The following is a 24,584-nucleotide window of genomic DNA, read 5'->3' on the forward strand; positions in this document are numbered from 1 at the left end:
GTAGCTGGGATTACAGGCATGTGCCACCATGCCTGGCTAATTTTGTATTTTTAGTAGAGATGGGGTTTCTCTATGTTGGTCAGGCTGGTCTCGAACTCCCAACCTTAAGTGATCCCCCCACCTCGGCCTCCCAAAGTGCTGGGATTACAGTTGTAAGCCTCTGCGCCCAGCCTACTTGTGATTTTAAAAAATATTCATTACACATGACTATCTTAATTATGGAGTATTTGGCATTCCCTTAAATTCTGCACCCAAGGTGAGTGCCTCACTGGCCTCACCCTAGTGCCAAGTAATGAGCAGTTGTGAAGTTGGAGGATGAAAATCTGGTCAATCACCAGACAATTTCATCATCATTTTCGGCACTGTAGTACAATTTTGTTTTCCTTCAAGGCATTTTTGGAGGTCAGTCACAGTCTTAAAGATGTACTTTAGCTTCACCTTTGAAGATACTGACCTATCTGATACACAGTTGTTGGTACCAGAGGTTGCTTGCAGCATTTCACCTTTTAGAAACCAAAGCCCAGGTCCAGTGAAAGCCTGTGAGAGTCACTGTGGCCAGGAAACCATGTCTTTGGAGCTTGGTGATGGAGGTGAGGGAAGAAGAAGTTCAATCTTTAAATTGAAGTCACATCATAAAGGAACTGAGAAATGAAGCCTCCTTTGAGTGGATATGCCAGCACTCTGGCAGGTGTGTGCTGTAGGCGTGATGGTGGGGCCTGGGCTGCCTGGTACTGGGTAGTGGCTATCCCCTCTTTCCTTGCATTGCTACTGGATGACTTGGGTAGACCAGCCATCCTACACAGATCGTAAGGATAGCCTAATGTATTTCACATGAGAATGGGCTGTGTTTCACTGAGGCTTTAAAAAAAATTTAAAAATAGCCTCGTTTCTTTAAAAGCTTTTTTTCTCGTTTCTTTTTGTTAATCGCAAAAATAAGGTCATTGTAGAAACATGGAAAGTGAAGAAAAGTAGGCAGAATACATACACACAGACACCTGTTGTTAACGACTACCACTCCAGCACACACAGATTGCTTTTGTCATATTTGCCTTATTTAAAAAAATTTTTTTAATTTAAATATTTTTTTTGAGACTGAGTCTTGCTCTGTTGCCTAGGCTAGAGTGCAGTGGTGCCGTCTCGGCTCACTGCAACCTCCACTTCCCAGTTCAAGTGATTCTCCTGCCTCAGCCTCCTGAGTAGCTGGGATTATAGGCTCACACTACCATGCCTGGCTAATTTTTTTTGTTTTTGTTTTTTGTATTTTTAGCAGAGATAGGGTTTTGCCATGTTGGCCAGGCTGGTCTCGAACTCCTGACCTCAGGTGATCCACCCGCTTAACCTCCCAAAGTGCTGGGAGTACAGGAGTGAGCCACCGCGCCTGGCTTATATTTGCCTTATTTTGTTTTCTTGATGGACTTTATTATTCATAGCAGTTTTAGGTTCTCAGCAAAATGGAACAGCAGTTAGAATTCCTCTATGCCCTCCTGCTGAACCTTCCCTACCATCAACATCCCACAGTTTCCTTTTTACATTTTTAAGAATGCTCTATTTTTTTTCAAATTGATAATATATTATACATATGTTTTGTGAATTTCTTTCCCCTCCATTATCTTGCTTCAGTAATTTTTTTTTTTTTTTGAGATGGAGCTTTGCTCTTGTTGCCCAAGCCAGAGTGCAATGGCGTGATCTCAGCTCACTGCAACCTCCATCTCCTGGGTTCAAGCGATTCTCCTGCCTCAGCCTCCCGAGTAGCTGGGATTACAGGCGCGCGCCACCATGCCCGGCTAATTTTTTGTATTTTTAGTAGAGACGGGGTTTCACCATGTTAGCAAGGCTGGTCTCGATCTCCTGACCTCAAAAGATCCGCCCACCTCGGCCTTCCAAAGTGCTGGGATTACAGGCATGAGCCACCATGCTCGGCAGCTTCAGTAGTCTTTAAGTCAACATGATTGAGGTCAAAGGTCTCTTGAGGTCATTTCCCGTTGACCTTTCTCTGAGGAATGTGGCTGAGTTCACATGATGGGAAGGGGGTTCCCAGATGTCTTTCAAGCCCTTGACTATATTGTGTGGTGATTTCCCAGAATGTGTATAGAAGGCTTTGGGGACTATGAAGTCCCTACCTTCTTGTCTCTCTTTTTCTTTCTTTCTTTCCTTCCCTCCCTCCCTCCATCGTTCCTTCCTTCTTTCTTTCTCCCTTTCTTTCGAGGCAGGGTCTCATTCTGTCACCAAGACTGGAGTGCAGTGGTGTGATCATAGCTCACTGCAGCTTCAACCTCCTAGGCCCAAGTGATCCACCCACCTCAGCCTCTTAAGTAGCTGGGACTACAGATGTAGTCTGCCACTTCTGGCTAATTTTTGGAATTTTTTTGTAGAGACAGAAGTCTTGCTATCTTCCCCGGGCTGGTCTCAGAATGACCTCAAGCAGTCCTCTCCTCTTAGCCTCCCAAAGTGCTGGGATTACAGGCCAGCCACTGTGCCTGGCTCTTCCTGTCTCTTTCTTTTATCATTTGACTTTTTTCTCACTGGCACTTGGAGGAGGGGGTTTGGGATTCACTTTCTATTAAAAGTGTTCTTCATGGGTTAGAAAATAGAACTGTAGCGGGAATGTTTCCAGAAAAGTCTTAAGTGTCAGGGGAGACACCTAAAGTGAGATGAATCAGTTAATACCCATGTGTGCCATGCCTGCGTACAAGTGTGGAGTTTCTAAGTGGCATAGGACAGATTTCTAAGGTGGTGGGTAGGCAAGAACTGACAAGGTTTGCCTTCTCATCGATGTGCAGAAGAGAATCTTTTCCTTGTGTACCAATAATTCTGGCTTATTTTGTTTGCGTTTGTGCCGCTATTCCTAGCTCGGGGCATGGCCTGTAGTAGGTGCTCATTAAATCTTTGTTGAAGAAACCCCTCTTGGGGTTTCTGGATAAACTTACCTTGAACCTCTCAAACCTGGGCTGACCTCACCAGCAGTTTGGCCCCCATGATCTGTAAAAGCCTTGAACTTATAGTCACAAATGGGTGGCAAATATACATTTATTTATGATCTTAGTCTTCAGACACTATTTATCTACTTTACCCTTTATCTACCTTTGACTTCTAGATTGTTTCTGTCTCTCTCACGTCCAGGCCTGTTAGTCTCTGGTAAAGTTAGAGATGCTCTAACAATGTTCTAGGAGTGGCTGAGGCGCCTTGCAAGTCAGGAGCTACAAGATCTTAAAAACAAATACCCATTTAGGTTGCTGGCGAGGTTGCAGAGAAAAAGGAATGCCTATGCACTGTTGGTGAGAGTGTAAATTAGTTCAACTGTTGTGGAAAGCAGTGTGGCAATTTCTCAGAGAGCAAAAAACAGAACTACCATTCAACTGAGCAATCTCATTACTGGATATATACCCCCCAAAATATAAGTCATTCTACCATAAGGACAGAGGCACGTGAATGTTCACTGCAGCACCATTCACAATAGCAAACACATGGAAGCAACCTAAATTCCCATCAATGACAGATTGAATAAATAAAATGTGGTACATATATACCACGGAATACTATGCCACCATAAAAAAGAACAAAATCATCTTTGCAGGAACATAGATGGAACTGGAAGCCATTGTCCTTAGCAAACTAACGCAGGAACAGAAAAGCAAATACCGCATGTTGTCACTTATAAGTGGGCGCTAAATGAAGAGAACTCGTGGACACACAGAGGGGAACAACAGACACTGGGGCCTACTTGGAGAAGGGTGGCAGGAGGGAGAGGAGCAGGAAAAGTAACTATTGGGTACTAGGCTTAGTACCTGGATGACAGAATAGTCTGTTAAACCCCTGTGACATGAGTTTACCTATATAACAAACCTGCACATGTACCCTGAACCTAAAATAAAAGTTAAAAATTAAAAACAAAAAATTACCCCTCCCCTTCAAATCCCAAATAGCCATTTAGGAAAATCAAATCAAATACTTATTTGTTTGTGTTTTTTTTGAGATGGGATCTCACTCTGTCACCCAGGCTGGAGTGCAGTGGCGTGATCTAGACTCACTGCAACCTCTGCCTCCCAGGTTCCAGCAATCAAAAATACTTACTTGGTAGTATGGTATCATCCAGTAGAGGCTTATAAATTAAGCTTAGCATGGCCTTTTCTTTTTTTTTTTTGAGACGGAGTTTCGCTCTTGTCGCCCAGGCTGGAGTGCAGTGGCGCGATCTCAGCTGACTGCAACCTCTGCCTCCTAGATTCAAGTGATTCTCCTGCCTCAGCCTCCCCAGTAGCTGGGATTACAGGCACCCGCCACCACGCCCAGCTAATTTTTGTATTTTTAGTAGAGACGAGGTTTCACCATGTTGGCCAGGCTGGTCTTGAACTCCTGACCTCAGGTTATCCGCCCGCCTCAGCCTCCCAAAGTGCTGGGATTACAGGCATGAGCCACCGCACCCGGCCAGCATGACCTTTTCTAAACACTTCAAGATTATCCTTCTTTAGCTTAATTCTAATTGCTGGATTGCTTGACTGTACCTCCATGAATAATCCTGTTGGCACTAAGTCCTATGAATGCCTTACTTTTAATGAAGAGTTTACCTAATAGCATGTAAGATTGTGCAGGAAACGAAGGACAGAAAGGCCCAGGAAATTGGCATATGGATAGTTTGCCTCCATTTATTAATTTGCGGGCCACCTTGGTCCGTTTTGGGGGCGTGGCGTTTGTTTTCACCATATGGCGGGTGACGGAACATCTGGACTGTTTACCTGACAGCCACAGGGCAGCATTTCAGGAACTCTTGAGAATGTGGGAAAGGACATTTTAGTTCTAGTCTGAAACTAGGACATTTTAGTTCTAGTTTGAAAGAGTCAGAGAGTCTGGGTTGCTCTTGGTAGGTTTATGCTCAAAAGCCTTTTAATTCTTTCTAATTGAATCCCTTGGCTTAAGATTCTTTTGATTTGTATTTGATTAAACAACAAAGCAACACATCTGTGGCCTTCATTTGTATGCATCTTTACCTACTGCTGTGAACCCAATGAGAGGTGTCTTTCAGAGAACTTAGATTTTTGTTTAATACAAAACAAGCTGATATTCTTAATTGTTTTAGGAATTACATAGCATTCTTCATTGTTGTTCTGGCTTCCTCCTCCACCATCTAATGTGTAAATACGTGTGAAAGGGGAAGATCTCCAAAACAGAGCCATGGTCTGGCAGGTTGAGAGGTTTGTCAGTTAGAATTGTCCCAAGTGGGTCGGCCGCAGTGGCTCACACCTATAAACCCAGCACTTTGGGAGGCCGAGGCGGGTGGATCACTTGAGATCAGGAGTTCGAGACCAGCCTGGCCAACACGGTGAAATCCCATCTCTACTAAAAATACAAAAATTAGCTGAGCGTGTTGGTGTGTGACTGTAATCCCAGCCCTTTGGGAAGCCGAGGTGGGTGGATCACTTGAGGTCGGGAGTTCAAGACCAGCCTGGGCAGCATGGCAAAACCCTGTCTTTACTAAAAATACAAAAATTAGCTGAGTGTGGTGGTACACACCTGTAATCCCAGCTACTCTGGAGGCTGAGGCAAGAGAATCACTTGAACCTGGGAGGTGGAGGTTGCAGTGAGCCGAGATTGAGCCATTGCACTCCAGCCTGGGTGACAGAGCCAGACTCTGCCTCAAAAAAAAAAAAAAAAAAAAAAATTGTCCAAAGTGAATGATGTGATGATTGCTTCGTTGGTCTCATTCTTCTTTATCCTTTAAGTAATTTAAAATCATACTGTAACTTGGCATGTTATGCTGATATTAAAAGAAATGAAACAGTTTTTGAGGAGAAATGTCAGTGTTTTGAGGCAGATTGTAACTATTGAAGATATTGTGAGTGCTCTTCTGTGCCCAAAGGTGGACATGCGTTGATTTTTAAACCCCACCAATTCAGAGTTCAGGACAGTTTGACCCTTTGTCAGTCTGAAGTTTGTTTTAACAGAAGGCTGTGGGAAAAAGTTTGTTACACAAATAATGAAAATTTACAGGGGAAAGTTTACTGTATTTAAAAAAGACTTTTCCCAACACTTCAGCATCATTAGTAATTTTTTCCCATTAAAACAAACCTGGTAAGACCTTAATATGATAATCTCTCATCATTAAAGAAAAAAAACCCTTCCAGAAGGGGTTTTTTTTTTTTTTTTTTTTTTTTTTTGGTCTCACTCTGTCATGCAGGCTGGAGTACAGTGGTGCGATCTCGGGTCACTGAAACCTCTGCTTCCCAGGTTCAAGCAATTCTACTGCTTCAGCCTCCAGAGTAGCTGAGATTACAGGTGCACACCACCACACCTGGCTAATTTTTTTGTATTTTTAGTAGAGGTGGGGTTTTGCCATGTTGGCCAGGCTCGTCTCGACCTCCTGATCTCAGGTGATCCGCCTGCCTTGGTCTCCCAAAGTGCTGGGATTACAGGTGTGAGCCACTGCGCCCAGCCCAGAAGTCTTTCATGCATGGACATTTAGCATGAATAGTAGCATACCCTAAATATGGTGTTGTGCTTGTTCCCTTCAGTTTAATACACTCCGAAGATGGTTTCATATTAGTACATACAGATTGGCCTCATTCTTTTTATCGGCATATAAACAGAGGGGTACCGTTAAATAATCTGTAAAATTTTCCCTGTCAATAGACATCTAGGTTGTTCTGAATATTTTGCTGGTCTAAATGACACCACACTGAAGATGGGTGATACCTGAAGTATAAAATCCTAGTAGGATCAGTGGTCAAAGGCTGTATTTGTTTTTAATATACATAGATATTGCCATATTGCCCTCCACGGCTTATAACCTTATAACCGTTCATTCGTTTTATGAACTTGCATATAGTGCTTACTTTGTGCTAGAAACTATATCAAATGTTTTACAAATATTAACTTGTTTAATCCCCAAAGCTACCTGTAGGGGAGAGGTATTATTATTATTACAGTTTTGCTGATGAGGAAACTGAGGCAGGAGAGATGAAGTAACTTGCCCAAGGTTCACCTCAAGTAGCAGAGCAGAGATTTGAACCCACACAATCTGGATCTGCTGTTGGCTCTTAATCACTGTGTTGAGGCCGTTTTTCCCAAACCGGAAACCTACAGTGATGGCAAATATTTTCACCTGTCCTAATCTGATCAGTGAGATGCCAGTTTTTCTTTTCTTTTCTTTTCTTTTTTTTTGAAACAGGGTCTCGTTCTGTCACGGTGGCTGAAGTGCAGTGTCGTGATCATGGTTCACTGCAGACTTGACCTCCCTGGGCTCAAGGGATCGTCCTACCTCAGCCTCCTAAGAAGCTGAGACTATGGGCGTGCACTACCACACCTGACTTAATTTTTTTGTATTTTAGTAGAAATTGGGTTTTGCCATGTGTCCCAGGCTGATCTTGAACTTCTGGGCTCAGGCAATCTGCCTGCCTCGGCCTCCCAAAGTTCTGGGATTACAGGCATGTGCCACCACACCCGGCCCAGTTTTTCTTAATTGTCATTTCGCACTTTTCTTACTACTCGTTGTGGTTGAATACATTTTCAAACGTTGACAAATCGACAAGCCATTGGTATTTTCTTGACCATCCTTCTACTCCCTGTTCCTGTCCCTTGCCCAATTTTCTAGGAGGTTGCAAATATTTTTCTTACTGATTTATAGGACTTCCTTTATATATGGAGAATTCTTAATTGATTTATAGGCGTTCCTTTGTATATGGAGAAAACCAGCCCTTTATAATATGTAATTCAAGTACTTTTTCCTAGTTTGCTTTTGGCTTTGCACTTTTTTAGTTTTTTTCCCTTATGGCATGTAGCATTTAGGTCATGCTTAGAGAGATCTGCAATTTGAGAACTGTTTTACTTTTTTTTTTTTTTTTTTTTGGAAACAGTCTCACTCTCACTCTGTCACGCAGGCTGGAGTGCAGTGGCGCGATCTCAGCCCAATGCAGCCTCTGCCTCCCTGGTTCAAGTGATTCTCCTGCCTCAGCCTCCCTTGTAGCTGAGATTATAGGTGTCCACCACCACGCCCAGCTAATTTTTGTATTTTTAGTAGAGCTAGGGTTTCACCATGTTGGCCAGGCTGGTTGCGAACTTCTGACCTCAAATGATCCACCTGCCTCAGCCTCCCAAAGTGCTAGGATTACAAGCATGAGCCACTGCGCCTGGCCGCGAACAGTTTTAAAAAATCTTGTATTGTCTTCTAGAACTTTATGATTCATTTAAAAAAGTCTACATTGACTCAAGTAATATTGGGATCTAATTTTATTTTTCTAATAATAATCAGTAGTAATGATGCACAGCTATACACGAATAAAGAGCCTTCCAATAGATTAGATTTGGTGCCATGCTGGCCAGGTGCAGTGGCTCACGCCTGTAATCCCAGCACTTTGGGAGGCTGAGGTGGGTGGATCATGAGGTCAGGAGATCGAGACCATCCTGGCTAACATGGTGAAACCCCGTCTCTACTAAAAATAGAAAAAATTAGCCAGGCGTGGTGGCGGGTGCCTGTAGTCCCAGCTACTTGGGAGGCTGAGGTGGGAGAATGGTGTGAACCCGGGAGGTGGAGCTTGCAGTGAGCCAAGATCGTGCCACTGCACTCCAGCCTGGGTGACAGAGTGAGACTCCATCTCAAAAAAAAAAAAAAAAAAATAAGTAAATAAAAAAGTTTTGGTGCCATGCTGTTGTAATAGACTCTACTATCACTATTGACAGCTAAACTGCATCATAAGCTTTGTGGCTCATGTATATACCATAACTAATTTTCCTTTATCACCGAGTTTTGTTTCCCGTGGAGTTAATGGTTATCTTGCTTTTCCTTTGCTTCATTTTCCATGTATGTATCTAATTAATTCTGAAACTCTCACCTGTTGTCTAAATCGACTTTTAGTGTCTTCAGATTAATCAGATCATTAGATATCCTGTTTCATCCTTGAGAGACCCTTGTCCAGAAGTCTTCAGACTGGGCCAGGTTTCTCACTGGCCTGGTCAGCGTCCTGGGGTCTCCCCTACTGTAATCTATTGGGGGGGTTCCCCTTGCCTCTATCACCTGATGTAGGATCTTTGTCCTGGACAGCTTCAGGGATCTCCCCATGACCCTGATGATCCCCTTTGCTTCTCTTTCTTGAAATTTGTTTCCTGGAGCTTATCTTCTGATTTCTGTGTTTTTTTTTCCCCCTTCATTCTGGTAGAGCCCTTCCCAAAGTGATTGGAGTGATAAATGCTTTGAGACCTTGTGGATTTGATAGAAGATCAGAAAACAGGATCTTGAGCTGAGAGGCTGTTTAAGAAGTAGTTGAAATGTTCAGGTGTCCTGTACTTCCTGCTGTGGGCAGGGGGGATCAGCTCTCAACCCCTGCTGGACTCACCCAATGTGGTTTGCAGTGCAGTCTTTGTTTAACTCAGTGTTGGTGTGTATATCATTATGACTGTGTGGACTTGTTCACTGCTGAGCCAGATAATGCCCTATGATAGTTTTCTTCAAAAACTGTTTTTTTGTTGTTGTTAAGATAATTCATTTTTTAAAATTTGTTTGATTTTTCTACGTATCCATTGCTAATAACTTGAACCGACCTATCAGTTTTCTTTCAACTAATTTGTACTGATCTCTAAGCCATATATAGCCATTCAGTTCCCCCATCATCTTTTTTCCTGGTGCTTCACCTTCTGTAGCACCCCCATCCTTCAGCTTCTATCTGAATGGGTTGTACTCTAGGCCTAGTTCACAACCATCATTCAGGGGCTTTCCTTTACTCTTCTTCTTTCTTGGACATGCTCTTTTCTGGATTCCGTATCATCTCATTTCATGATTTACTGCATTGTTTTGGTAGAACACATACACCAGTAGCTTTCTCAGAAAGGTAAAGGAGCTACATTTCTTTTGAATCTTTAACATGTGAAAATATCTTTGCTGGATGCAGTGGTGCATGCTTGTAATTCCAGCTACTTGGAAGGCTGAGGTGGGAGGATTGCTTGAGGCCAGGAGTTCAAGACCAGCCTGGGAAACATGGCAAGACCTTGTCTCGTCTCTTGAAAGAACAACAACAAGAAACTTTAAGGCATGCTTAGATTTCCTTGATAATTTTACTACATACAGAGTTAAAAATGGAAACTACTATCCTTGAAATTTTGAAGACATTGCTCCGTTGTCTTCTAACATATTTTGGATATGATTTAATTTTTTCTTTTTCTCCCTGGAACATTTTAGAATCTTAAGATTTTAAAGTGTCACAACTTCTGTCATGTACTTCGGTGTAGATCCTTTTAAAATTATTTATGCTGGGTATTTTGCTTTCTCCGTTTAGTCTGGAGACCATTGTCCATCAGTCTGAGATATTTCCTAAGTTTTCAAAAAAAAATTCTTCTAAAAAAACTTCATATAATTTGATTATTAGGGCTTTAGGAAGATTCTCTACTTTCCTACCTTTAAAATTTTCCATCTAGTTATGTTTTGCCTTACTTTCTATGAGATCTCTTCAAATTAATCTTTATAAACTAATATAGAAATAAAACTTTCAATTATCCATATTATCAATTTTGGGGAGCTATTGGCCTTTTTTCCATAGCAACTCTTCTTGTATTTTGGAAGAGATTCTTATTCTCTCGGGGAATAGTCTAGATTTTAAAACATTTTCTTCTGCTCCCTAGAATGTCTGCATTTTTTTTTGTTTTTGATACAGAGTCTTACTCTGTCACCCAGGCTGGAGTGCAGTGGCACGATCTCAGATCATTGCAACCTCCGCCTCCCGTGTTCAAGCAATCTTCCCACCTCAGCCTCCCAAGCAGCTAGGATTACAGGCATGCGCCACCACGCCTGGCTAATTTTTGTTTGTTTATTTGTTGAGACAGAGTCTTGCTCTGTCACCCAGGCTGGAGTGCAATGGCGCCATCTCGGCTCACTGCAGCCTCCACCTCCCGGTGGATTCTTCCCGGGAGGATTCTCCTGCCTCGACCTCCTGAGTAGCTGGGACTACAGGTGTGTGCCACCACGCCCGGCTAATTTTTTGTATTTTTAGCAGAGATGGGGTTTCACCGTGTTAGCCAGGATGGTCTCTATCTCCTGACGTTGTGATCTGCCCGCCTCAGCCTCCCAAAATGCTGGGATTACAGGTGTGAGCCACCGCACCTGGTCTAATCATTGTATTTTTAGTAGAGACAGGGTTTTACCATGTTGGTCAGGCGGGTCTCGAACTCCTGATCTCAAGTGATCTGCCCACCTTGGCCTCCCAAAGTGCTGGAATTACAGGTGTGAGCCACCGCGCCCGGCCATCTACGTGTTTTTAGAAGGTTTTTTTCCTCTTCTTTGTTTTGGATGTGACTTTCATTTTGCAGGCTTTTCTTGAATGCGTACTGATCTTTGGCTGATCCAAGGCACTTAAAATCAGGTTGGAATTTTTGTGCACATGGATGGGGCTTGTCAATTGTTGATTTTTCTTTAAAATGATGAAGCAGCAACTGGTCATTTTTGTCAAAGGAAATCCTCAAATATCAGTATATGTGCTCATTGAGATGGTCCTGAGAATAATTCCACCAGACCTGCCTGGAATAAACCTGGATAAGCTATTCTGGAAGCAGGATGGAAGAAGGGGACTGTGGGGGTTTCCTGGTACAGTAAGTAGACTGATTCTTCCTCAATTCCCAACACCTCGTGCCTCATTTTCAGCCCTGAATTACACACACCCTCTTCGTCATTGTGCCTGGCGTATGTGAGTTTCTAATTTTCCTGGTTCAATGTCCTTGGGTAATAAACTTCTTTGGGGTTTGGGTAGGTGGGAGAGGGTCCCTGGGTGCTCTTCGTATAGTGACTTACACCCTCTTGTTTCCCACACCCTTCCCCCTCCCATTCAGCATGAGCCTCTTGGGCTTTGGACTATTTTGTTGGAATTCTCTGAGCATCACTTATGATACAAATCATCACAGACCTCTCTCTTGCTTTCTGTCACCCAAAAGTCAGTAGAATGTTTTATCTGCTCTTGTTCCTGCTGCTATAGTCCTCTTAAAGTATATTTACCAGCATTTTTGTAGGATTTTTGGTGTTGATACAGGCATATGGTTAATCTGCCATGTTCAACTGGAAGTCCATTTTATTTTACCAAGGTATAACATAACATGATTTAAAAATTTACTGTAATAGCAGTAATCATACCAGAGCTACATTGTTAAAAAATTATGCAAAATTTTTATTTTCTAAGGGTGCAGATTCAGTCAGATATTCACAGATTAGTCTAATTTATATGATTTGCTTAAAATCCGCCTCCCCACCAATGAGGTAGCCTCTGAACTCGTCTGAGAGTGTGAATGACATTTTTGAGTTGACCATTCAGACTTGTGCCCCTGAACGTATCTGCACACGTGCTCGGTCACATTTCTCTATCTCATTTTCTTCCCTATCACACAGAAAATCACATTCAGCCTGAGGTTTGGTTTTGTTTTGCATTAGGTCTCTGGCTGCAGGTGTTGTGGCGCTCTGGGGGTGTCTGCCTGCCTCCTGTCAGTGCAGCAGTTCTCTTCTGGATGGTAACAAAGAGAAGATGTCACCAACAATGCAGGGCCATGGAAATCTGGCTGTTCTTTTTCTGTGCTCTGCTGTTTGTTGGGCGGGGTGGGGAAAAGTATGAGAATTCTAGTTCTGATTAGCCGTGAATGAGACTTTTCTCAGTGGGAGTCCTGCAGACACCAGGGTGTGGTGACTGATTTCATTTCTGCTGCTCAGGGATGTCTCGGTGGCTGTCGGCACAGAGTGCTTGGAAGGCAGGAGAAACTGGCAGGATCAGCAAGGCTCTGAAAATAGGGCATCATGGGGGTTGGCATGGGGGCTGGGGCTGGTCTCCGGCAGTGCCACTGAGCAGTTATGTGACCAGCTAGGTTTCTGGTCTCCTTGACCCCCTTGGAATTTCCCCATGACCTCACCTCCCCAGGGGCTGTAGCCAAAGAATGAAAATCACAGAGCTGCCTCTAGCATAGCACCTTAAAATGCTCGGCTATGAAACGAACAGTTCCTTAACATTCAACAGACAGAAGCAGAGAAAAGTTACCTGTTAGCCCTTAACCTGCCCACTTCCTGGTTTCTTTTAGACCTTGGGCAAGTGTTATAGTTTTCATATTTATTTTTTGGAAGTGGAGAAGCTGGAGAGAGAAGGAAGTGAGCTAATAACCAGCTTTTCAAGAGTGCTGACTTCTGCATTTCTTAGTACAGGATTTTGCCAGGCCCTTGACATTCGTTTAAAGGAAGAAAGAATTCTTTCTCCTTGAACATCTGTGCAAATCAGTGGGGGTGGGAGTCTAGAGCCCGAGGAGAGTATGAGATAACTTAGCACGTTTCTGAAAGCTAGGATGAGAGACAGCAGATCCACGTTATTGTACTGCACTGGCAACAACCCAGTAGCAAAGGCAGACCAATGAAATGTGCCAAAAAGATGCATTTGTAGTGTGGTATAATCACATTTTGAAAAATGTGCAGTAGATAAGTGGGGAAATATGCATTCTGTTTGCTTCATAAATAAAAGTAGTTAAGGATATCTATCAATCTCGTGTTTTTTAGCTCCAGCACTGGATATGTAGAATAAAAAAGGCAAACCTAATTCACTGAATCAGTTTGGCATAGAGCTCTTTTCAAGTTCAGCATCATTTCAGTGCATTTCAGCTTTATACGTAGCTGTCAGCCAGGAAATCTCAGGTTTAATTAGGTCATTTGTTCTTGAGAGTTCTGTCCTTGCAAAACAGGAGAGGAATTTTTATGGGCAGTTGGCACACAGAAAAAGTCAACAGCAAAATGTCCCTGTTTTCTTCAATTTTAGGTGGTACTTATAAAAACTCCTTAGAAGGAATTTTGTGTATTTGAGGATATTAATCAATCTGGGTACAGTGTCTTCAGGTTTTGATTTTCATGTGCTCTAGGTTTTTTCCTCTCCTGGAGTCTTTGGAATCCTAGGGGTTTGTGACCTTGGAATGCAGGCCTGTGAGGCATTTTCAGGATTTCAGAAGGCCTAACCAGAAACTGGCAGTCATGGGGAGAGGGACTGGAGCTGCCTCCATAAGTCCATGCAAATTAATGAAAACATCAAAGCATTGTTTGGTTTTGCCAGATTTTTCTCACGTTGCTCATGTTGATTCCGAAGGACTTATTGACCATTACGTGTGCCTTCAGTGAACAGAAAAAAGGTCAAGTCAGTTGTTGCTTAACTGCAGCCTGGCTGATGTGTTCTTTTGACCGGAAGGATAGGGGTTGGGGTGTGATGTGGTGGGACCTGGTCCAGACAGGATAAAGTGCCGGTAACCACGGTGCTAACTTTGAAAGCCAGCTGGCCCCACACTGCTCTTCACTTCCCCAGCAGTGTGCTGTGTAAGGTGGTGCAGTGCTGATGGGGGACTGTCCTCATCCCTGTTCTGCGCTGTTTCAGCAAGTCTGAGGGGTCGCTCCAGCGTTGTGACCTTAGAGCGTGGTGATGGGAAGGACTCAGCTCCCAAGGAATGTGTGCACTCCCTGCAGTCTTGCTTGCTTCTTCCTTCCAACTCCAGAATGTTTATTTCATACATTAATATGAAAAATACACAGAGAAAAGACTGGAAGGAAATCGGCCAAAATGCTAGCAGATTTTGTTTACCCACTCTATGTTAGTAAACCAAATTGCCAAATTTGGCAACGCTTACTAGTGATCGCCTTTCTGCTTAATTTTACAAATGATTGATTATGAACCTTATTCTGTCATTTTAAAAATGGAATAAGAACTATATATCTTAGTGCATATTTGGAATGTTTTCAAAAGGTTGGTGACTTGGAGCACTTGTTGAGAAGGTTCACGAGTGTAGCTGAGTCCAGTGTCTATGAAGGGGTCTAAAACACATATGAAGCATTGTAAAGAAACTCGAGTGAGCCTTGCGAGGAAAATCCTGCAGCCAGAGCTTAGAGTTTCTGCTTCGGAGTGCCTGAAAGTTTCATATTTCTTCTTTTGTGCAGATTCCAAATGTTTTTGGAAGGCTTGAAAGTGAATAAAATAGCCCTTTGACAGAACTGACAAAAACGGACGGACTTAGGGGTAGGGCCCAGTAAGTCATTGTACACAAGCTTTGTGTTGTTAGCTTTGGCAAGGACAATTCTTAAGAGAAAGCTCTATGTGAAATGCCAGAATAAATGGCTCACTTTTATGGGGCACTTGAACTGTCTGCCTTGTTGACTATCAAGCTGCCATTTTCCCTGCTTGAATTACAATAATCGATATGTTTATAGCACATACTATATGTCAGGCACTGTTCTAAATATGTTAATTTTTGCTTCAAAACAACCCTGTGAGATACTACTATGTATGAGGAAACTGAGGCACAGAGAGGTAAAGTAACATACCCAAGGTCACGCAGCTGTAACTGGTAGAACCATGACTTGAATCCTATCTCGCTCCTGGGTCTGTGCCCTCAACCACGGCTCTGCTTTTGTCTGCAACCTGGCCATGGTGGTGGGTGGGTCGATGGGTGTGGTTCAAGGTCAAAATCACGTGGAAAGTTTTGCTGAAGTTCGCTCTGCAGCAGGTGCTTGCATAGCCGACTGCTAGGTAGCTTGGTTTGATTGACTTTTCACTAACTGACTTTTTATTGAGCTACCTGTTGACCATTAAAAAACAGGAAGTATGTGAGACATGGTTTCAGTCTTCAAGGAATTCACAGCCAAAGTTGATACATGAGATAGGCTCTTATGAAAATTTACATAATCTGTGTCAGTTCCTTGTAAGGAACTCATCAGCTGTGAGGAACTCAGCGTGGATCTGTTGGTGTTTGTCTTGGGAGAGGAATACATTGCCATTTTAAGTGAGAGGATGTTAACCTCAGCCAAACAAAATCAAATCCAAACTTCAGCGTGGATATTCTTCTGTCAACTCCTCCCCTCCTTGGTTCTTAACTGATATCCTTTATTTGCTGTTTTGGTAACTCTTGAACCCCATCCTCTCCACTCCCTCCCGGTCTTGGTTCCATCACTTCTTCCTTCTCTGATATCTCTTTGTAGCTTTTTTGAAAAAAAAAATTAATTATAGTACAAAACATAAAATGTACCCTTAACAATTTTTAAGTGTTCACTCATATTAGGTATATATATATTGATGTGTAACAGAGCTTTATAACTTTTTCATTTAGCAAAACTCAAGCTCTGTACCCATTAAACAACAGCTCCCCACTCCCGCTCTTCCTAACCCCTGGCAACCACCATTCGACTTTTTATGTAATTTTGACAACTCTAGATACCTTATATTAGTGAAAAATCATACAGCGTATTGGTCATTTTGTGACTAGTTTATTTCACTTAGCACAGTGTCGTCTTCAAGGTTCATTCTAGTTGTAGCATGTGATCCTTAAAAGGATCGGTTTAAATCTTTAAAAGGATTTCCTTCCCGTTAAGGCTTAATAGCATTCCATTGTGTGTGTGTATCGCATTTTGTTTGTCCATTCATCCATCCACGGACACTTGGGTTGTTTACACCTCTTGGCTTTTGCAAATAATACTGCAGTGAACATGGGAGTGCACATACCTCTTTGAGATCCGGATTTCAATTCTTTTGGTTACATACTCAGGCATGGGATTGCAGGAAGACTGTCATCTCTCTCATCTTACTCAACAGGCTGCTTCTCCCCAATGTGCATACAGAGTTGAGTCTTTCTCATCTCTTTTTTCCTAAAAGAACAAAAAAATTTATTTAAATGTGAGAATTATGGGAAACCTAAGCCATGGGAATTGGACACTCATGGGGTTCTTCTGTGAAATGGGACTTGCCCCCACCTTCTGCAGCCTGAAGCTTTTGCAGTTTCGCCATCAGTTCTTTGGCGGGGTTAAAGATGCCGCCGGTTGGCTGGTCACAGACGTAGCAGCGCGGGGTGGCCCGGAAGTGCTCCAGCGCGCAGCTCTCGCAGAAATAATGCCTGCACTTGGTGACGACTGGGTTTTGGAAGGCCTGGCGACATATGAAACACCTGAATGGTATTTCCTCTTCCTCGCTTCCCACTTCATGGTTTTCGTCCTCGCAGATACAGTAGCGACCCTCTTCAAGCTCCCGTTCAATCTCCCACCCGAGCTTGTAATCGGAACGGTCGTGGAGGAATTTGCAGCTGTCCCCGAAGCCACAGAAGCCAGTCTCCTTGTAGTCCTTGCAGATGTCAGGCTGGTAATCCCAGCGCACAGTGGCGCGCAGATGCCCTGGCGCACGTATGGGGCCCTTCCTCGCCATCCCCGAGGAGGAGTTGCCCATGGACGTGTCCTTGGGCTTCAGGTACCTCAGGTAGCTGTGGATTCCCCGGTAGATGTGGTCGTGCTCCCGACCCCGCAGTGCCTCCTGGACCCGCTGGCTGCGCTTGAGGATGGTCGGCGTATGGTGCTCCTTCTCGGTGTCCTGCTCGAAGTCAGCGGTGGCCCCCATGTCCTCCGGCCCCACAGGCTTCGCCGAGCGGGTGGACCTGTACACTACGCCGAGGCTCTCAGGCGCCGCCTCCTCGCCCCTCCTGTCGCCGTGAGCCGCCTTCTGCCAGCTGTGGAGGCCCCGGGGCCTCGGTGCCACCCGCGGGGGCTGAGCCACTGTGTCGCCCTCGTCCCCGCTGCTGCTGCTCTCTCCGTGCTCGGGGTCGCAGGCCGGGCGCTTTCTGAGGCCTGCAGCCCCTTTCCGTCCAGGCTTTTTGAAGAGGAAGGTGCATACCTGGTCTGCTTGGTCGGCCGTCCTTCCTGGAGAAGGTGGCGCTGCCATGTTTGAGTCTCAGGCGCCCAACGGCCGTGGCGTGCGTCGCCCTTGCGTCGCCCTTGCGTCGCCCTTGCGTCGCTGCACGTGGAGCGTGGGCCCTCCCAGTTGTAAAAAGCAAAAGCAAGTGAAAGAAAAGCTTCTCCTAGGCCAGGCGCAGTGACTCACTCTTGTAATCCCGGGACACTGGGAGGCCGAGGTGGGAGAATCACCCGAGGTCAGCAGTTCAAGACCAGCCTGGCCAACATGGCGAAACTCCGCCCTTACTAAAAATACAAAAATTACCTGGGTGTGGTGGCGTGCGCCTGAAGTCCCAGCTACTAGGGAGGCTGAGGCAGAAGAATCGCTTGAACCCAGGAGGCAGAGGTTGTAGTGAGCCGAGATCACGCCACTGTACTCTAGCCTGGGTGACAGAGGGAGACCCTGTCTCAAATTAAACAAAACAAAACAAAACAAAACAAAAGGCTTCTCCCGCCCTTCCCTCCCTTGACCTGCCTCCTGGCCCTCAGATGGATTCCTTGAGAGAGTCATCTTCACTTGCTCCTCAGCTCCCTCAGTGCACACTCATTTTTCAACAGATTCCTAAAAGGCCACGGGTGGAATCATTCCAGGCCATAGCGAACCGGTGGTGCTCATCCTAAAACACAGGCGCTTGAAATGCGTATTTAAAAGCAACACACGCGCAGTGCAGAAAACAAAAACAGATACAAGCAAAAAGTAAGACGCCTATAATCCCTCCCCTCAAAGATAACCACTGTCAACACTTTTGTGTCTATTCTTTTAATATAGCCTTTATTAAAAGACTGTCATATCACACTGCACCTGTGGGTGTGTAGCTGGCTTTCATTTTGAAATAAAAGTAACACATGTAAACATTTAAAAAAATATTATCAAGCACTTATTGTAATGGAAATTGGCTGTCCCCTGCCTGGCCCCTCCACACGCCAATTCCTGGTACCTAAGATAATCATTTTTAATTTTTTTTTTTTTTTTTTTTTTTTTTTTTTTGAGAAAGAGTCTCTCTCTGTCGCCCAGGCTGGAGTGCAGTTACATGATCTCGGCTCACTGCAACCTCTGCCTCCCGGGTTCAAGCAATTCTCCTGCCTCAGCCTCCTGAGTAGCTGGGATTACAGGTGTGTGCCAGCACACCCAGCTAACTTCTGTGTTTTTAGTAGCGACAGGGTTTCACCATGTTGGCCAGGCTGGTGTGGAACTCCTGACCTCAGGTGATCCACCCACCTTGGCCTCCTAAAGTGTTGGTATTACAGGCGTGAGCCACTGCACCCGGCCTTCAAATATTTTTAACCCTTTTTTTCCTTGAGTTTATCTTCAAGTTGTGAAATAATTCATTTATATAATGTAAATGGATTCCAGTTCTTATTTAGCCAGTGCATGTCATAAAGTGTTACATGCAATTTCTTTTTCTAATTTAGGTTCTATCTCTTTACTTACTAGAATGGAAGATGAGATTCAGCTCACTTGTAGTGCCCCCAAAACACTGGCTGCTGTGAGATGAGGGAGAAATTGTGTGGGTCTCTCTTCCTAGACACCAAGGCATCCTCAGCTGTTGGAAATGTGATGAATAAGCTTACAGTGTAAAGAACAATTCATCATTTGTCAGTTTTCTCCTAGGATAGTAATTCTAGATTTTTCTTCAACTGTTATCATCCCATCTTTCATGTTGGAAGCTTTTCTAAAATACTTGGTTATCTCCAGCTGTTTATACTTCAGAGTGAGGTGCCTAAAAGCTGGCTGGAATCCATCGGTATCATCGGGCTTGTACACTGGACTGTCCTTTGTGTGATTCAGTTGGAACCCATCTTTTTTCTTGGAGACCCCCAGATGTTGGTGTCCATATTAGTCCGTTTTCACGCTGCTGATAAAGACACACCTGAGACTGGGTAATTAACAAAAGAAAAAGGCTTAATGGACTTACATTTCCATGTGGCTAGGGAGGTCTCACAATCCATGGTAGAAGGTGAAAGGCATGTCTCGCATGGCAGCAGACAAGAGAACAGAATGAGAACCAAGTGAAAGGGGTTTGCCCTTATAAAACCATCAGATCTCATGGGATTTATTCACTACCACAAGAACAGTATGGGGGAAACTGCCCCCATGATTCAGTTATCTCTGGTAAGTGGGTCTCTCCCACAACACAAGAGAATTTTGGGAGCTACCATTCAACATTTGGGTGGGGACATAGCCAAACCATATCAGTGTCCATAGGTCTTTTCTGCTGGGTTCTCGAGTTTCTATAGAGAAGACTTATCTCACATTCCGCTGTGGGGTGTGATCTTTGCTGCCAGAATTCTGTGATAAGAGCTGTAGAAGTGGGCTGGGAAGGGAAGGCCTTATAATTTGGGGTATAAACTTTGACTTGGCCGGGCGTGGTGGCTCACACCTATAATCCCAGCACTTTGGGAGGCTGAGGCAGGTGGATCACGAAGTCAGGAGATCGAGACCATCCTGGTCTACCCCATCTCTACTAAAAATAAAAAAAAATTAGCTGGGCGTGGTGGCGGGCGCCTGTAGCCCCAGCTACTCCGAAGGCTGAGGCAGGAGAATGGCGTGAACCCGGGAGGCAGAGCTTACAGTGAGCCGAGATCAAGCCACTGCACTCCAGCCTGGGCGACTGAGCAAGACTCCATCTCAAAAAAAAACAAAACAAAACAAAACAAAAAACTTTTGACTTAATTCCTCATTTTTAGTAAAGCATCTGATTCCCACCTTTGGTTGTTCCCGGGCCCTTTGAGCATAGGCTCTCCTAGATTCAGCCTCCACAGAAGAGATATCTCCTGCTTCTGCCAGGCTAGGGAAAGGGTAGCCAGGCTAGGGAAAGGCTGCATGGGGTGGGAGATTGTGTTAGTTTTGCATTGCTATAAAGGAATGCCTGAGGCTAGGTAATTTATAAAGAAGAGAGGATTAATTGACTTGTAATTCTGTAGGCTGTACAAGCAGCATGGCGTTGGTATCTGCTTCTGGTGATGGCCCCAGTAAGCTTCCAGTTGATCATAGTGGAAGGCAAAGGGGGAGCAGGCTGTGTCACATGGCAAGAGTGGGAGTGAGAGTGGGGAGGGGCCACGTACTTCTAAACAACCAGAACAAGATCTCACTTATCACCCAGGGAATGGTGCTAAACCACTCATGAGGCATCCACCCCCATGATCCAGTCACCTCCCACCGGGCCCCACCTCCAACACTAATCACATTTCAACATGAGATTTGGAGGGAACAGACATCCAAACCGTATCAGAAAATTTTCAGATTCTCAGCCAGTCTTCTTGTGTGGAGCCATATCTGTTTCCAGTGATATTTGATTCTTGCAGTTCCTGGGATTTGTCTTGAAATTGGCGTGCTGCTGCTTGTCATCTCCCTCCACAGCCTTCAGTTTCAGCCTTCTTCCAAGTTAGTTGAGATTTTTCAGTTCACTTTATTTCTTCTAAAATATTATTGATGTTCTTGTTTTCTCTGGTGTCTCTTTCTTCTGGCTCCTTTTGTGGGAATCTGCCTTTGTAAAGTAATGTTTATCATTTTAGTGGGATTTTGGGAGGGAATAGGGGTGAATGCCTGAGTGCAGTCTGCTGTGTTGAATGAGGAATGTTAGTGGGCTGTCTTCACTTGGTAAGTATTTTCCCCTGTTCCTTAGTATTTCTCCATAATATGCATTTTAATGCCTGCATAATGATCAATTGTATGAGTCTGTGATGCCTTATTGTCCTAATACTCTGTTGTTAGATTATGTGTTTCCTCATTTATATACCTTTCCCTGTGTTTACATTTGTTTTCTTAGGGTTGATTCCTACAAATAGAATTACAGAGTTTAAGCATTTTTAAGTCTTTTTTTTTTTAAGACAGAATTTTGCTCTTGTTGCTTTCTGAAAGAGTTGTATTGTATGTACATCCACCAGACATGCATGAGTATGGCCGTTTCATTGCAGATAGCACTTCTCCCTGCTGGTTTAGGTCCACACATGCCTACTAAGTGAAGGAAAAAATTGGGATGAACCAAATGAACTTCAGTAATTCTGTCAGCTCACATGTTAACGCAGCTTGGCTGTCTGAGGTTACATCCTGGCGCTGTGACCGACAGCAAATGACCTAACTGCCCTGGATTTCAGTTTTATCCCCTGCAAAGTGGGGAATAAGAGGAAGAATAATAAGTGAATAGACTTAAGTTTAGATTTTTGCCTGGCTGGCAGCGATGGAGAAGAGCAAAACCAATAAAGTCAGTTTCTTAGGTAGTAATGAAAAGATTGTTCTTTATTATTAAAAAGTGACTTGTTTGGGAAGAAGTGATACATTCTCATTACAAAAAAAATACAAAAAAGTAAAAAGAAGAAATGAAAAACCTCACCCTAAATCTTACCATTTAGAAATAATATTAACTTATTTATTTATTTATTTATTTATTTATTTATTTTAGAGAGAGAGAGAGAGAGTCTCACTGTCGCCCAGGGGTGTGTGGCGCAATCACAGTTCAGTGTAACCTCAAACTCCTAGGCTCAAGCGATCCTCCTGCCTTGGCCTCCCAAAGTGCTGGGATTATAGACATGAGCCACTGTGCCTGGCCAATGATGTTGGTAACATTTTTGAGCCCTGTCTAGAACTTGCCATGGTCATGGGGTCTTATCACACATGGTATTTAATACTTAAAGATGTAAAATAAAATAGACTTGAATTAAAGCAAAGGAAAAGAAACTAAAGCAAGATAGAAATGCTGACTTCATTGCAAGAGAGATTAGCGCTATCTTTTAGAAACTAAATTTATGACAGAAGATGATAAATACTAAATACTAAGAGATTAGAATAATTTCTTATAAACTATGAGTTTGTGAGACTCTCTCCTTTGAAAGCTAAAAAAAAATTAGAACTGACCTATGCTCCCCCTCTTTCCCAAGCTCCAAAATTTTATCAGTTAATTATGAATTTTACAGTGTGAAGGATTGTAACATTTCTATTCTAATAATGCCACAATTCCCATAGCTCTTTGACTTAGTCCCCTTTTAGGATGGATTCAGAACTTGCTAGTCTTTTTACTGTGTTTTTACCTTGCTTGAGTTTTAAATTTTGACTCATTGGTTGGTTCATTGTTTTATTTATTTAATTGATTTTATTTTTTGAGACAGGATCTTGCCCTGTCGCCCAGGCTGGAGTGCAGTGGTGCCATCATGGCTCACTGCTGCCTCACCCTCCTGGACTCAAGTGATCCTCCTATCTCAGCCTCCTGAATAGCTGGGACTTACAGGCACACGCCCCCACACCTGGCTGATTTTTGTATTTTTTGTAGAGACTGAGTCTCGCCATATTGCCCAGGCTGGTCTCAAACTCCCGGGCTTTAGTGATCCACCTGCCTTGGCCTTCCAAAGTGCTGGGATTACAGGGGTAAACCCAGTGTGGCCGCATCCAGCCACATTATTTTATTTAGAGAAGCCCTGGTAGGTACTGCGTTCCTTGAGGTCTTAACACTTAAGGATAGCTGTTCCTTGCTTTTATATTTGAAGGACAATTTGGCCGAGTACCAAGGTCTTGGGCCACACGTTCTTGCCCTCAGAATTTCTTAGACATTGCTCCCATTCTTTTTTAGCACTGGATATTTCTGGAAGAGAAAGCTGAGGCTGGGTTAATGTTTCTTTCTTTTGCACATGACTAGCTTTTTCCATTGGATGTGCCCATGAGGTTCTCTGATTCTTTTTGAAGTTTAGAGTTTTACCAGCATTGCTTGGGCATTGGCTGTTTTATGTCACTTTCCTGGTATGTCCTATACCATAATATCTGTTGATTCAAGTCTGTCTTTATATCAGTAAAATTTTAAGATCCTTTAATATTTTTGCATATATTTTGAATGGTGCTCACTTTTTGGGAACCATAGTTGTTAGGTTTTATCTTCTTTGCCTTCTAAATCTAGCATCTATTCTTATTATCATTTGTGTATCTTTGTCCCTCTCGTTGTTCCTTTTTAGTAATTTTGAGTGATTTCCTTGTTTGTTCTCTGCCTCTGTTTACAGAAGCTTACACTATGTTTTACTGTAGTTGTGTGGCTTCCATTCTGGATATTTTTTTTTCTAGTCCATTTATTTCTTCAACTCTATCAGTCCATTTAAAATCTCTTAGATTGATGACTGTCAGTTCTTTGGAACTTCATATCTAGTCTCTGAGCCCCCCATTTTTAGAAGGACCATTTTATCTTTAATATTTTTGAGGCAATGGAGGACTATTTTTTCTGAGCTCTTAGTCTGTTACCTTCGTTTTTCAGGCCCAGATTCCTGGGCATGGGACCTCTGCATCCACTTAAGGGTCCACGCTTGGACGAATGCTCCCGTCATTGTCTTGAAATTGTTAATAATTTCTGAACAGCGGGCACTGCATTTTTGTTATGCAGCAGCTTCTGTTGATTATTTTTACAAACGCACCTTATTAGCTGCCTTTGCCTGTGTTCTTATTCAGTGGTCGCTCATCTTTGAATGAGGCTGAGCTGTTTGCCGCAAAAACTGGTGTGGGGTATGCTGAGGACTGGAAGGCAGGGGTGGGGAGTGTTGTGAAACCTGCTCACACTCGCTGCCTCCACTGTCCTCCAAACAATTGTGTTATTTCTTTTACCTTGAGAATGATCCTCCTTCGGTTTTTGGCTTTTAGGAGGCTTGTGTGTCTCTCTCACAGCCAGTCCCCTTAGCGCCCTGGCTCTCTGAGGCTTGGCATATGGTGGGCATGGCGGTTGTTCCCCCAGGCCCTTTCTTCACCCTCACTTTCCTTGTTAATCCAGGCCAGGTCATAGGTATTAAAAATGACATCCACATGGTTTCTCCTTCAGTTCCACCTTCCCAGTTAGATTTTAACTTTTAAAATACTTGAGAAGGGAGAGCAGTGTCAGACTCAAAGAGCCAGCAAGCATTGTTTTTTGTTTTTTGTTTTTTGAGATGGAGTTTC

At 43.6% G+C, this 24,584-nt stretch overlaps 2 protein-coding genes across 12 annotated transcripts in view; one reads left to right on the forward strand and one right to left on the reverse strand.

Moving 5' to 3' along the window:
- FARP1 (FERM, ARH/RhoGEF and pleckstrin domain protein 1) overlaps window positions 1–24,584 on the forward strand; it is a 311,897-nt gene that overhangs the window by 17,613 nt on the left and 269,700 nt on the right. The window lies entirely within an intron of this gene.
- Window positions 7–22,635, reverse strand: RNF113B (ring finger protein 113B). Of its 3 annotated transcripts, none has more exons than XR_008620686.2 (3): window positions 16,715–22,635; window positions 16,467–16,609; window positions 7–15,546 (listed from the first exon to the last, which is right to left on the reverse strand). XR_008620686.2 is itself a non-coding variant. In XM_003832041.5 (2 exons), the coding sequence occupies exons 1-2, from the start codon at window positions 17,667–17,669 to the stop codon at window positions 16,596–16,598; spliced, it is 969 nt and encodes a 322-aa protein (XP_003832089.1). In that variant the 5' UTR covers window positions 17,670–22,635; the 3' UTR covers window positions 7–16,595. The 3 variants fall into 3 exon arrangements, 1 of the variants encoding a protein (XP_003832089.1); XR_008620687.2 differs by having other exon boundaries at window positions 7–15,946; XM_003832041.5 differs by having other exon boundaries at window positions 7–16,609.

This window comes from Pan paniscus, chromosome 14 (genome assembly GCF_029289425.2).
Source record: "Pan paniscus chromosome 14, NHGRI_mPanPan1-v2.0_pri, whole genome shotgun sequence".
Classification (NCBI taxonomy): domain Eukaryota; kingdom Metazoa; phylum Chordata; class Mammalia; order Primates; family Hominidae; genus Pan; species Pan paniscus.

Coding starts and splice junctions, on each gene's coding strand:
- RNF113B (XM_003832041.5), bottom strand. CDS start 17,669: ATGGCAGCGCCACCTTCTCCAGGAAGGACGGCCGACCAAGCAGACCAG.